The 16,133-nt window shown below is 33.3% G+C and overlaps 1 protein-coding gene across 1 annotated transcript in view; it reads right to left on the reverse strand.

Moving 5' to 3' along the window:
* Window positions 1–12,161: 12,161 nt before the first annotated feature.
* Window positions 12,162–16,133, reverse strand: part of LOC150095655 (coronin-1C-like) — a 145,823-nt gene continuing 141,851 nt past the window's right edge. The window contains exon 11 of the mRNA XM_090409935.1: window positions 12,162–12,344. Coding sequence (XP_090266061.1) covers window positions 12,162–12,344 — 183 coding nt within the window. The remainder of the gene's footprint in view (window positions 12,345–16,133) is intronic.

The raw sequence follows: 16,133 nt of genomic DNA on the forward strand, positions 1-16,133 counted from the left end.
GCTACCCTACAATCATACTTTGTGAACATGCACTATATCCTTTCCTTTCCATGCAACCTGGCTTTGGTTTATTAAGTAACATATCTTAATATCATAAATATGTTTGTAATATTACATTATGGGATGTACACTTTGAACTAAGTTTTCATTTGAAAAGACCATCTGTCATTGTAATTGTTAAGTGACTGTTCAAGCAAATGAAGACTACATTGTGAAACATTTACTATTATTCCATTTCAGCTGAATAATATTACTGACTTTTTAAAGAGCGATATATATATATATATATATTAACCAGACAAGTCATTATTCACAACCATAACAGAGGTACAGAGCTGGGCAAACTGAAAGTTTATTTCAAATACCAAACTGGTTTTCAGAAGTACTTCATGTACAACATTGCCATGAGTAAAATTTTGAAAGCTATATTATTTTAAACCCCTGCCACCTCTGTATAAGACTGGTTAACTCAAAGACCAAAACAGCAATACAAATACATTTGTGACAAGACAACATAAATATTATAATAAATTTGTTTTGCGTAATTGCAAAAAATGCATAAAAATTGTACACTTATCCATGTTGTATAAATAAAATTATACTTTTTACTTTACAATATCAGCTTAAAGTCCCATCCCCACTTCAAATTCCTGTTTCCAATTTACTTTGATAAACATGTTCTTTAAAAACTGCCCCAAGGCACTGTGTGTGTGTGTGCATGTGTGCGTGAGTATTTTGTCTCCCATAGACAACAATTAACAGTTTACAGAAACATGATACCAGTTCAAACAAATTCCGCTATATCAATAAATCTGGAAACATTAATTCAGCAAATACTGCAGTACTTCCTATTCTTAGGAACATTTTCAATACACCGATTGTCTTTCTTTCTGTTGACTACTGATAATATTTATTTATCGTACATTATTGCGTATAATGCAAAAAATTTATGTAAAGTTAGGGGTTCGCATTATATGCGGATCCTAAAAGATATAACATCTTATTAGACTTGCACACACAATATATACTACCTAATGCCTATGCAACCAAATCTACTTGACCCACTCGCATTCGGTGACCGAGCGCACATCGTACCTGTGCATAAAGCTACTTACATAAGTAGCTTTATGCACAGGTAACCACAATTCATTTTAAATATTATTCGTTAAACAAACCTAGCCTGAAAATGAGCCAACAGAAACATAAACGTTCATCTTTTGAAGCAGGATTTAAATTGCGTGTCGTGCAGTTTGCAGAAGAACATAATAACAGTGTTGCTATGAGAGAATCTGGTGTAGCAGAGAGTAATATTAGACTTTGGCGTAAGCAAAAAGATAGTCTTGAAAAAATCCCACAAACGAAACGTGCCCATCATGGAGATGTAGCAACCTTTCCAGAACTCGAAGAAGAGTTAAATGAATGGATTTTGACGCAATAACAAGATGGCATTATAGTAACAAGAAATGCAATTCGTTTGAGCTCTACAACTCAAGAATGGTAAATTCAAGGACACACCAGGTATTTCATCTTTTCTTGCTTCACCTGGGTGGTGCAACAAATTTATGGAATGCAAAGCATTAACATTACGACACTGAACAAAAATTGTGCAGAAGTTACCAAAGCAGCTTGAAGAAAAAGTGCAGTCCTTCCATAAATTTATCATAAAATTACGGAAGTGTCATGGATATGAACTTTCCCAAATTGGCAATATGAATGAGACGCCCTGTACTTTGATATGCCTGGGAATCGAACAGTAAACTCAGTTGGTGAAAAGGATGTTTTCATAAAAACAACAGGACATGAAAAAACGCATTTTACCATTGTTCTAGCATGCATGGCAGACGGAACCAAATTAAAGCCAACAGTGATATTTAAAAGGAAGAAAATTCTGAATAATATGAAATTTCCGCTAGGTGTAATTGTTCGCGCCAATCAGAAAGGGTGGATGGATGAAGGTGGTGTACAATTGTGGCTGGATCAAGTATGGAACATACGTCCAGGTAGCTTGTTACGTCAACAAAGCATGCTAGTCTGGGATATGTTCCGGGCGCATTTAACAGAGGCAAGCAAAGAGAAAGCATGTGAGCTATGTACAGACCTAGCAGTCATACCGGGTGGTCTGACTTTTAACTTCCGTTTTGCAGCCACTTGATGTCACCTTGAATAAGCCATTTAAAGATCGCTTACGTGAAAAATGGAGAGAAGAATGGATGTCATCTAGTTTGGTGAAGATGACAAAGGGTGGGAATTTTCAGAAGCCTGAGATCACCCTAGTCACCAGCTGGGTTAAAGAAGCATGGGATTCGATACCATCTGAAATGATTCAACGCTTATTTCTTAAATGTAGAATAAGTAATTCAATGGATGGATCTGAAGATCACGTCATGTACGAAAGCGAGAATGAGCGCAACAAATTGGAGAGCATGAAGATGATGACGACAACTGCTACACTGATGACGCAATCCCTACAGATGAATTTATAAATGAAATGTTTGATGACTCAAAAGATGAAGAAGAATTTAAAGGATTTTGACATTTTTTTTAAGATAAATATTTCTTTCGTTAATTCGTCTTGTATTTTGACATTTTGTTTTAAAATAAATATTTCTTTCATTAATTCGTATTGTATTATTTATAATGTTATGGAACAAGATTAACAGATCGCATTATACGTGGACATGGCATTTTAGGGCTAGTTTTCAAACAAAATTTCTAGTTCGCATTATGCACGATAATATACGGTAAATTTAATAAATTAACGCATCAAATAATATAACAACTGTAAACCTAATCACATAATCATTTGTGTCATTTAAAAATGTGAATACAGTGGTTACTCAATTACTGATTGTGTTAAGACTGTTCAGCTGGACTGTTTGAAGCCAAAATAAACAAAGGCTACAAGGCCTGTATCTCATGTCTGTTAACTGCATATCTTCTTCTAGCCAGTTGGCATGTTTTACAGGATGAAAAACCCTACCACTTGCATATGATAAAGCCTAATTCACACTGTGCTGAGAAATTGATTTGTTGGTTGGTTAACTGAATGTAGTTATATAGTGCTGTTACAGGCATCAGAAGACATGCTAACCCAATTCAAGGTGTGATTAAATGAGTTTTGTAATTTGAAGGAAGAGACCACTGTACTTTGCATGAAGGATGGGCATGTTTTTCAGTGAAAATTTTCACATACTATTGTTAATTTGCCCATCATACATATAGTATCAACATCACTTGAGCTTCAGATAGGGTGACTGAATTACGCTGAAATTTCTTTAAGTACTTTTGTATTACTAAGTTTCACAACAGTAAATAATCACCTATCAGATGTTTGTCCATTCGTCTACCAGTATGTATTAAAAACTCCAATTTATCTGGACAGATCATCTTTAAATCAGACCAGTTTTAGTTGTACAGAATGATATGTATATTTAAATGACAATAAATAAATTGAGCTGGGTAGTGCCATAAACTAAATATCTCTAAGTTCAACTGATATGAATATAAGCTCTGAAAATAAACGTCACTATATATTAAGACTACTGCATAGTTTGCACACCAAACCAATTCTTGAATTCTTTACTAAGGAATTTCAGTAAAAGTGGATCATACATTTTCACCTATACCAATGTCTTTAAGACTAAGGTCAATATGAACGAAAAAGGCTGTTGTAGTCATGTTTTTAGAATGGATGAGAAAATGCAACCTGGATTTTTTTTTATTTAAAAAAAAAAAAAAGGGGAGAGAGAGCAAGTCTGCATGAATACTCACATACCATCAACACAACATATATATGTATATTTTAATGCAGAGAACTTCGGGTTTTCCCCCCCCACAAGACGACTACCAGAGGAAAAACAAACTGAACGCGACTGATGTTCTGTATAAAGTTTCCTCTGTAATTCAAAGTAATGTATAATGTTTGCATAGTCTACTAATTTCAATGATTAATTTTACTTATACTATTTGTGATTATTGTGCGAGTCTGTCTGTGGAGTTCAAAGACTCTTCGCAGAAGGCCCATCATACTTTTTCTCAAAACAAAACATTAATGAATGCCTCTGGCAATCGATCTCATTCGTACTTGTCACTCTTCAAGGAAAAAATCTTGTTCTCATTCTTACTAATCACACTCTTACTCAGCTTTCAGGTGTGCACTCATGTTCTCTTTCATCTTGTCATGTATTGAAAATTTCTTCCACAGCTATCTTGTAATCGATACAGTAAAAAGTGCTTTCAAAGACAGCAATATAAGATCTGATAATATTGGAGTCTTGACATAACAAATTAATTTGGAGGAAAACAGTCTATGAGAAGCTAGTAATGGTGTAAATTTCATGTAGTACTATCATAATATCCTGTACACCCCCTCCCCTGAGAGTTACATGTCAGGAATTTGATGATGATAATGAATTAAGTTTTTTCCTACTATGCTATATTGTCTTTGTAGCAGAGTGATTTTCTTACATAGCATTTATCATAAGGGACCAGAGTTCAAACATCATTACTGATGTAAAGAACTTAATTAGGACTTTTCCAGAAGGGCTAAGATAGCTTTAGTGTCAGAGATGCCCCCCCCCCCATCACCACTAGTAATGCGAGTTTTCGTGATACAAAACCTTATGAAATACATGTCATCTACAAATATAATAAACAAGATGTATCACCAACAACAGGCTTTAGAGCAATGTAACAAAACAAAACAACCTCTAGAAAACAAATACATACACATTTCTTAGAGATTTTCTGCAAGTGAATACTGACTGAGTCTATTTCAGTTTGTATTTTTAAGTCTATTTTTTTTTAATAAGACATATTTTTAGACATAAAAGTATGAATAGTATATTTAATTTTTCTAATTTATCTTAAAATTGTCTAATATCATTACAGGTCAGACAGATAGAAAAATTATTTAAAATATTTTTATTCATTTTATTTTTTTGAAACATAAAAAAGTAAATAAAAATTTACTTTATGCCATTAATTTAAAAAATTGTGTGATAAACTATTTTGTGGAATAAAGTTCTGCCATTAAAATTTGTGCTACTGGTCTAATAAAATGCAATTATACAGAAGCTACTTTTTTGTTCTTTAGCAACTGTGTAACAAAACATTTTAAAAACAACTTTTATCTTAATTTTGTTTAGAGAAGTAAAGAAGTAAAATATTTTGTCTATTTTTTATGACACTTGATTATATATATAAAAAATATATATAGTATACATTTTTTTCATACAACCTTTAAGTCAACATAAGAATGACAATACATGAAAACTAAGTATGCCTATATACATGTTAGTCGTGATTTACTTCAATACAGAATTTCAGGATAAGCTGATAAAGATTAACTGATTCATTATCCTACAAAGAACCAAAATATAGATCTGATTATACCTGTTTTGTGCATAGCTGTTCTTCTTCTTTCAAACTGGTTTTGTGGCTATTAAAAATTATAAAATGTTTCACCACTTTATATCCTAATTATTTGTCATTCTTCATTTACCAAGGTTAAAGTATAACCTTCACTGTCTATAACAGTGTATAGTGTAATATATGCTATGTACCATGTGGCCTTGAAAATTTATGATGTGATCGCATATTATACCGTTTACATTTTCTTAAGTTTTCAAAAATGCGAGAATGAAACATATGTTTCACCATACTTTAACCTGCTGAAGGAGACAAATTTGATGGATTTAAGGTGAGTAAGAAAAACCAACTAGAGAGTGGTTTAATGACATCGTGGAATGGACTGGTTTAAGAATGATGGAAGCAACTGACAGAGAGAAATGGAGAAGAGCTGCTCATCTGCTGCAACCCTCTTGCTAGAGGATGCTACCAGACGATGACGACGACGAAGAAAAACCAAATAAACTTCTATAAGTGCTGACAATTATTTCACTATCAAAGCTTATTTATAAACTTAAACTTACAACCCAGATGCCAAGTGATCAGTGTATTCACTCTTCAGCCAATAAGCTGTGGGTTTGAATCCTGCCATGGGAATACATGTATGACAATGGCATAGATAAATTTATCTATCTCTAAACATCTTTAGATATATATAAATTTCATTAATGGTGTGAGACCACCACCACCACCATCCTACTTACTGGAGGCCTGAAGTGGATGTAAGTTCCATGTTTGATCTCCCAATTTATTTCATATTTAAATTTCTGCAGCACTGTTGCATTTATTCATATCAAAGTTTTCAAAATGTTGCCATCCATAATGGAAATAAATACTTTACTAACTAAATTTAATATTTACATGCTATGTTTAACCAGCTAAAGCTAGCATTATCAAAGGCACTTTAAAGATAGACACTAAGAAAAGAATGAAAATGAAATTACTTCAAGAAGGGACAGTCACATGCATAGACTGACAATTGCTCTCTTCACGGGCGAGCTTCTGTGATTATTGCTGTTAGGAAGATAAGGTGGTACATCACAATTTGTGTATGATCTCATCAGTTTTGATGCAATTGACCAGATACTGTAGAACTTAAGGCTTCCAAGAACAGTCTCTGCTTTAAATTGGGATTTAAATTGACAGTGCTTTAAATTGGGATTTGTGCAGTAGATTGGCTTTCTTCCACCTAGGAAATGGTGGAAGAATCATTATCCAAGGCATGTTGTACTTCTGCTTTTTGGGTTGTCTGTAATTTTTTTTTTTTTATTATATTTGAATTACAAATGTAATTTTTATGATATTTTAAGATGGTCCATTCTGTCTAACACTAACATGGGATACTGTAAATCCACAGGAAGGAGAGAGGATCTTAGTCATACTTGATTTGCCTCAGGATGGTGGAAACTTTGTTTAGAGATTTGAAGACCATTCTAATTCCCAAAAGCAGACCAGTATAACATGCCTCACATAAAGGCCATTTCATTGGATGCAATAACTACATACATCCCAATTTAAAGCACAGAGACTGTTCTTGGAAGGAAGCTCAAGTTCTACAGAACCCAGTCAAATTGCAACAGAAATGATGCCGTACAAATGTTGGTGCACCACCTTATTTATCTTCCTGTCAGCAGTAATCACTGTAGATCACCATGAATGCATCACTGTTACTTCCATGCATGTGACTGTCTTCGTCCTTGAAGTAATTTCATTTTTAAGTTTTTACTGAGTGTATATCTTTCAATAATGCTAGCTTGAGCTGGCACATATTCATTTAATTTAGTAAATTATTTATTTTCATTAGTTAGCAAATGATTCATTTCCATTTCAGTTTTCTCTCTCTTTCTCCCCCCCCCCTTCTCCAAAGAAAATTTCAACACGAATAAAGGATTGCCAGATTACCTAACCTTAAACCCACTCACTGTACTAACCAATACTAACATACTGTAGGCTAACAGTCCTTCATGGATGGGATTAAAAAGAGAAGTATTAATGTTAGAAGATATGGAAGTGAGAAAAACTATTTAATGATAATGGTCATTATAAAAAGTGTTTTGGATCCTGAAGTAACACAATCAGAAAAAAGATTCATATGGAGAAAAGTAGAAAGAAGAGTAACAAAAATACTTGGACTAAGGATTCAGACTTAGGTTAAGGCCTGAACTGATGAATTTAGCAGAACAATATACCTTTATGGCACAGGAAGTTATAGAGTATCAATGGTCATACAAAATAATTTCACTGAACTGATGTATGAACTTTTATACTTCCAATATAAAAACAAGTATGGAAAAGATCTGAGATAACCATAACAAGGTGCAGTTTACAACAGCATTCTTATATGTGACATAATCCATTATCATTGCAGCTAAACTCAGTACTGGTTTTAACTAAGTATAGTTTGGACAGATTATTTATTGTTTTTCATAATATATGTTATTTTGCTACTAAAAGTAGTCTGATTTAAAGCAGAATTATTAAGAAGAACAAACAATCCTAAATATAAAATTTCATTAAATTCCATCAACCCAAAGTTGGACTTATTTTAAAATGCTTGACTAATTTTTCCCCTGATTTAAACCAAAATGCAGAAATTTAAAAAATGAAATCCCAAAAAAACACAGTAAATTTGCATATAAAATACTTTAATTCACTATTGTTAGTTTGTGCCTTCTGTGCAATGCTGCATAAATGGCTTTGTGTTAAAGTTAATTCAGGTGTGTAACTGCATACTTAAAAGAAGAAATAACATCAGATAATTAATCCAATAGCCATAATATAATGTATAACTACAATTCATATGATTATTCTGCCACTCTAGAAGTTTGAATTGTACAAGAGAAATTTCATGTTATCTTGATTTGTATAAATGTCACCCAAAGAAAAGTAGAAAGGGAAGCTATCCATTGGATAAAAAAAAGACTGGAAAATTGGCATGATAAACAACTGAAAACAAGCAGTGAAATCAATATGTGAGAAGGTAACAAATTCAACTTTCATCCTTGTAAAATATCACAAAGATCCAGTGAGAGCATAGTAACAATGGTAAAAAAAAATACCAATTCATATAAAGTTTGTAGCAAACCTTGGTTCCATCTTCCATTTGTATTCTGAATTATTAAAGGCTAGATATCACAACTAATAAGTTTAGTTATAGAATTCAGTGAATACAAAAATTCTTTGACTAAAGAAAGTGAGAAATACTAGGTCATTTTACAAATGTTTGTTTTATCTCCTTAGTTCTCTAAGTAGCGTGCCAAGACAGTACAAGAGAAGAATCAAGCATACTGTAATTGGCTTTCATTAAAATTACCATGCTCAATTGCTGCTTATACTTAAGATTAACATACAAGCAAATTATTAACACACTGAAAACTTATTTGGAAAAGGTCAAAAGTAGGAAACTTACTTCATATCCAAGTGGCAGTTAAGCTTTCCGGTCTCTTGCTAAAGCTACTGGACATTAGCTTGCTTTTACCCTTGAATGGTTCTATTGCATCAATACTCACTGATAAAAAGCTTATCTCCTTTGTAAATGTCCTTGATTTCCAGACATCGACCATTCAATATTCGCCAATTAATTTTCACCTAAAGAGATTAGAAGAAACCCATCCAAACTGGACACCAAAACATCACATTGTCCTGATGGTTTTGAAGATCTGTGTTCCAGAGTTAACTCCTATGTCACCTTTTTATTCTCTCCTATTCCACTTGTATCTATGTCGTAGTTGGAAAGCCCATATTTAATCTAAGAAGGGCAACAATTCTTTGCCAAATTACTGTCTAAATTAATGAAGAAAATTAATATTCCATTTCTGTGAAACTTCTCAATTATTAAATAATCATTTTATGGATTATTTATTTTTATGGAGTATGGATTCTGTCACTCTATTTGTATCACCAATCCATGGAAAAGTCTGGAGAAACTCAAGTGGCTGGTCTTGATATCGCTAAGGTATTCGATCAGGTTTAGCATAAAGACCTATTAAGTAAGCTCCCATCTTATGATCTGTCTTCTGACTTTTGTAACTGGGTTACCAGCTTTCCATTGGGATGCAAATCATATGTGATGGTGGTTAAATCTTTATCCTCAAACTTTGCAAATAACACTGGGGTTGCACAAGTATCTGTTCTTTCACCCACTCTGTATATCAGCAACCTTCTCCAGTTGGCTGCAAATGTAATCCAGTTTTGCTGATGACACTATGCTGCACTGTTCATTTGTAAAACCTTGTACTACACAAATGATTCAACTCTCAATTCTTACCTCCAAGCCATTCTTCGATCAGGTTCTGAGAATTTTGATTTCAATGCTAGTAAAACCCAGTCTTGTCTTATTCTACTCCCCCCCCCCTCCCTTTTGCCAACATTCAAATCTTAGAAAAGATGAGATTCTTCTCCTTGGGGGAGAGGCAGAGGAATATTTTACTGTTACTGAGCATTTCCCCAATTTTAGTAAAGGCTATAAGAGTATTTACTGATTTACTAAATCAATTGCAGCTAAGTTCAAAATTTACAAAGAATGGGAGAAAAAAAAAGTAGCTGATTGCTGTAGTTTGCATGAAAATATACATTACCATATAGCCTACAGCAGTCATAGGATCTTCACAAAGATTTTCATGAAGTAATCATCATAAAACTTAATTTTTTTGAGATTGCTTAGTGCTCAGTATTATGATGAGTCATCTAAGCCCATAAGTATACCTATTAGCTGCATGTGGTCTTTTTACATCTCAAAACTTGTGCTTTGGAAGGGATAAAACACTGAGATTCTAAGGAAAGAATCTGTCACTTCTGTCTGAGATCAATTAATTCCCTTCAGGAAAAAGAAGTCCATATGTTCTTTAAATTCTAGATGGAATCCTAATCCACATTTTTCTGAACAAAGAGCATATACTATCCTAAATACATTATGGAGACACCCTTTTGATCACAGAATATGAACAGATTTCCAAAAGGCACTTAAGAGTCAGATATTTGTTTATAACCCAACAATCTATTTATAAAAATTATGTTGTCATTTAGTGATAAACAGGTCATTCATAAAATACACTTGCTGTTGCAGTTATGTTAATGTCATACATTTCTTGCCAAGTACATTACTTCTGAAGATGACCTGAATATATAGGATGAAATGCTGAGCTAATTAACAAAGATTATATATATTTCAAGAAGGATCTTAATGCTCACACTGAACATTATGCTGAATGATCTCACAAGTTTATATCATTTACATGCCTAATGCAGATGTTATTAAATGCATAACTTTAAAAAAAAAAAAGTTCCAATCTGGCTGATTTTTTCAAAAAAATAAAATAAAATAAAATAAGAAAACAATGCATCCATAATAGCTAAATTATACTAAATAAATTTACTTAGCGATATGACTGGGGATATTAAATTTCTTTCCACATCCATCAAAACCAGAACATTACTTGATATCTCCAAATATTCACAGATCTTATAAGTTGAAACATGGTCACCAATCAATGATTCTTTTCTGACTAATAATATATATATATATTTTAATTCTCTCTCTTTCCTTGCTTTCATTTCAATCTTAAGTCCTATGGAAAAAGGTGAATGTTTTCTTTTAGGCTTTCTTTCAGTGCTTTGTGCACGTTAACAGTTTTCTGTTTATTTATTTTAGTTTTTAAAATCGCTTATTTACCTCCTCACGATGAATACTCAAAGCTATCCAGTCATCATTAAATACTGCAAGAATGAGGAAACTGGCTATTAGTAGCACAGTTTTAATCAAGCAGTGCCTTCAGTTGTGAATATCATTAATTAAATACTGATTTTAGTTGTAAATTAAATCACTTCCATCATGCTTCTTAAGGAAGCACACAGTACAAAAAATATTCACTAGTTTTATACTTCATTTATAAAATTAGTCTAATTATAAATTCTAGCTGTCCCTTAGTCATGGCATTTAGTAAACTCAGCACACAAACACTAACTGGCAATCCAAATAATTAGCCATGGGGGATTAAAATAAACATTGATTTCAGGAACTACTGTTGTTTTTATATTAATGATTTACCACTTTTATTCAACTAAACAAGAAGATTAAAAATAAAATGTCTCTTAATTCAAAATAAATGATTTCAGTCCCTTTCTGGTCCTCCTGATTTGCATATTAAACATAAACAGTATAGCTAAATATGTATATATATATATGTGGCTATTAACAATATATTAATTTTGTTGATTAAAACATCTAAAATCCATTTCATTCAGAGACTTTTAAATAAAAAATTAACCAGCAGAATATTTTGTCTCTTATCAACATTTACTAGTATTAATTAAAAATTTCTGCATTAAAATAAAATCTTTTGACTGTACATTACCAAACTGAAGCTAGCATTAAGAACTAACAAACAAAATTTTGCTAAATACTTATCTAAAAATATTTATATGTATTATAATAAAAAAACAACAACAACAACAAAAAAAAAAAAAACATTAACCTTTAAAATGTTTATGAGGTGGGAATAAAAAGTGTAACTTTCAAAGACTGAGGTTGCGACCTCAGAAGCATTAGTTAATATTAAAACTGGCTAACACCCCCCCCCCCTCTCTCCTCACTCACTCACACATGAATAGAGAAAGAGAGAGAGAGAAAAAAAATGTTTTAAATATTTCTCTCTTATTTGATGTGCACAATCTTTAAAACAACTTGATGATATTTTGTTCTGACTATTGGTTCCTGAAATACAATGAAATGGAAGAAAATGCTATAAAACCATTTACACTTCATCAGGCATTAGGTGTTTATCACCATGACTATTACTATGTGACCTATTGTGAACATTAAAGGAGCCACCTTTATTTTCCAGCTTTCTTTCCAGATCTCTAATTCGTACTTCATGTTTCAGGACGGTGGCTCTTAGTTTCTTTACTTCTTCTAATAACTCATCTACTTTTTGGTGCTGTAAGAGAAATAAAGGGAATGAACAATATAATCAAATTACATAAGGTAACATACTGGAATTTTTTTGGAAGACATCAAATAGTTTGATACATCTCATTTAAACTACAAGAAGTTTTCAGTGGAATACATGGGCTGATTAAAAAAACTCAGGACAGATTTTTTTTTTTTTTAAAGGAAATTTAAATAGGTTACTTTGAGTTATCTCCTTAAGTTCAAGTATCTTAATTGCAAGGTGGTAATCCAGTGACCCTTCCATTTTCAATAGATTTCTGGTAAGTTATTTGGAATGGCATGCAACTGCCATGTCATATTCATTTGTACATCTGTGATGTTTTGGAACTGTTTCACCTTCAGAGTATTTGACCCTGCAAAGAGGAAGGAGTTGAAGGTGGGGAGAATTTCTTCTTATCTAAGAATTCCTGGAACACTTCTGGACATTGCTGTCCAAAAACTAGGCACTGAAAGATCATCTGTGGAGTCTTTTCCTATGAACTGCATATCAAAACCAATGGAGAATGGTTCTGTAGCAGTCTGATTTACTAAAAATATACTTACTTCAGATTAGACTGAACACGTTACCAAATATCCTACACAACTTCTGTTTTAATAGCATTATATTTAGCTCTTAAAAAAAAAAAAATCTGTAACATGCATCAACCTTTCTTTCTATAAAGTAAATGGCAAGATCATTTACTTTATAGAAGAAAAGCCAGAAGAACATATAACACTAAAAAATCAAAAATAAATAAACGAACTAGAGCTTTTTATATTAAAACCTTTTTTTTTGATCTTGTACAATTTCCTTCATGATCAACATTAACATATTCACATGGGGCTGCATCATATATGCCATGCATTAGGCAGGAGATTGGTTGAGATTTCTGCATTGGATGGATTCATTTTGCAAATTTGCCACCTATGAGATGGCAAGTACAATTTTTATAGCTGGCCAATTATATATATATATATATATATATATATCATCATCATCATCAAATTCCTGCCATGTACCCTCAAGGGGGTGTACAGGATATGATAGTACTACATGAAAAAAATTACATCATTACTAACTTCCTATCTACCATTTTCCTCCAAATCAGTCTGTTACTTGTCAAGACTCCAACATTATCAGATCTTATATTTCTATCGTCTAAGGCACATTGTGCCGTATCAATCCACCTATATCTTGGTCTTCCTCTGGGTCGTTTTCCTGCCAACCTGGAAGAGAACACTTGTTTTGCTAATCTTTCTTCGCCCATTCTGTTTAGGTGACCATACCACCTGAGATTAGCTCTGCTAATGCATTCCTGGATGTTGACAATGTTAAGTTCTTTCCTAATATCCTCGTTTTAATATGATATTGCCATTGAAGCCATCTGTTCACGCCTATAATCTTTCTCAGGACTCTCATATCTGCGGTCTCTAGTCTTTGGTCAAGTGTTTTACTTCTGACCCAGCTCTCAGATCCATAAGTTAAAACTGGTTTGAACACTGTCTTGTATACAGCTAATTTAGTGTTCCTACTAATTTCTCTCTTATTCCATATGAATTTATTCAATTGACTTCCTACCATACCAGCTTTGCTGATTCTGTTGTCTATTTCTATATTTAATTTACCATCTTCAGTAAAAATCGTACCTAAGTAACTGAAATGTTTCACTTGTTCCACAGGTTCTCCATTCACAACACAGTTGACATTTTCAATGATTCTGCCTATTTTCATTGTCTTTGTCTTTTTATTGCTGACCTTCATACCATATCTATTACAACAGCTATTCAATTTAGTCAGAGAAGCTTGCAGACTTGTAGCGGATTTATTTAGAAGTATAACATCATCCACATAAAGCAAAGAGCTGACATTAACATCTCCAATTTTGATATCGTGTTTAATACCACTTTCCTTCATAATGTGATCCATATAGATAATGAATAACAGAGGGGATAATGTACATCCTTGTCTCACACCAGATTTAACATTAAACCATCTTCCTGTACTTCCTTCAATTCTAACTGCTGACTTACAACTCAAATAAAGACTAAGTATTGCTTGATATAATGCCCCATTGACACCATATAACTGTAGCGTATTGAATAGCTTCTCTCTTGGTACCTTGTCATATGCCTTTTCCAAATCGACAAAATTTAAATACAGATCTCTGTTATATTCCCATGCTTTCTCGACTATTTGTCATAAAGTGAAGATCTGATCTTGACAGCCTCTATTTGGCCTCAATCCAGCTTGTTCTTCACCAAGCTTTTCTTCCACAATTCTTCTCAACCGTTTCTCAAGTATACTTGCATAGATCTTGCCAGGAACACTCAGTAGGGAAATACCTCTGTAATTCTCACATTCAGTTTTATTCCACTTTTTATATATGGGTACTATGAGAGCTCTACTCCAATCATCGGGAATTCGTCCCTCTGTACAGGCTTTCTGAACTATGCAGTGCAGCCACTGTAAGACTCTTATACCACCATACTTCAGCATTTCTGGTCGAATATCATCTACTCCTGCTGCCTTTTCACATTTCAAGCCTTTGATGGCTTTTTCTACTTCAAGTATGGATATGTATTCCTGACTGCATGCCTGGTCAGTATTTTTTACCACTGTGCTGTCATCACTGCTTGTTTCATTTAGCAGTTTTTCAAAGTAATTACTCCATACTTCAAGGATATCTTTTTCTCCCGTTTTCATGTCACCTTTATCATCACTAACTCCTTTTACAGCACTCGTTCCTCCATTCCTAAGCTTCTTCAACAACCTCCAGAATATTTTGCCACCTTCTTGGTATTTATTTTCTATATTCTTGCCAAAGTCCTCCCATGACTTTTGTTTAGCTAGTTTTACACAGTGTTTAGCATTCTTGCATTTGTCTCTGTATTCTCTAAGAGCACAAGCTGACTTATTTGACAGGAACTTTTGATATGCTTTCTTCTTTTCCTTCACTGCCTCTTTAACTTCCTGTGTCCACCAGGGAGTTCTGATTTTTTTAACCTTGCAGACAACCTCACCACATGCCTCTCTGGCAGAATCAATCAATGTTTCCTTCAGAGTTTGCCACTGAATCTCCAAGGTTTGATTCCTGTTTTCAAACACTTTTATTTTTTCTTCAATAATCTTTGTGTATTTTAGTCTACAGTTCACATCTGAGAGCTGCTCAACTTTTATTCGCTTTAAAACTTTCTTACATGTTATTCTTTTCAATATGAAATTCAATTTTATCATGCTCAAGACTAAATAGTGATCGCTTCCAATTTCAAATCCTCTGTACACTCTGGTGTCCTGCACCAGGGAGAAAACATCACTATCATCAATAACATAGTCAATGAGACTTTTCTTATTCCTTGCCTCTTCTCTCCATGTGAATTTGTGCACATTTTTATGTTGGAACATGGCGTTAGTAATAACCAGTCCATGTCCTGAGCAGAAATCCAACAGGTATTTGCCATTATTATTAGCTTTGCTCTTTTCTCCAAATTTTCCCAAAATATTTTTGTATGTCTCACAATCATTTCCTACTCTGTTATTCAGATCACCAACAAGGACCAACTTTTCCTTTTTCATTGTGTCAGTTGCTTTTTCTGAAGCATCAAAAAATTCCTCCACTTCTACCTTAGTAGAACCTTCTGTGGGACCATAGGCACAAATAAGTCTCATTGTCCAGTTCCCTATTCTCATATTTGCCCACATTACTCTACTTGAAGCTGACTGCCATTCAAGAAGATTAGCTTCGTATTTTGTGTTGAATACTATGGCTACTCCTTCTTTTCCTTGTTTGTCATTTCC

Source organism: Typopeltis vanoorti, chromosome 20, assembly GCF_054136105.1.
Source record: "Typopeltis vanoorti isolate ZY-2024b chromosome 20, IOZ_Tvanoo_1.0, whole genome shotgun sequence".
Lineage (NCBI taxonomy): Eukaryota > Metazoa > Arthropoda > Arachnida > Uropygi > Thelyphonidae > Typopeltis > Typopeltis vanoorti.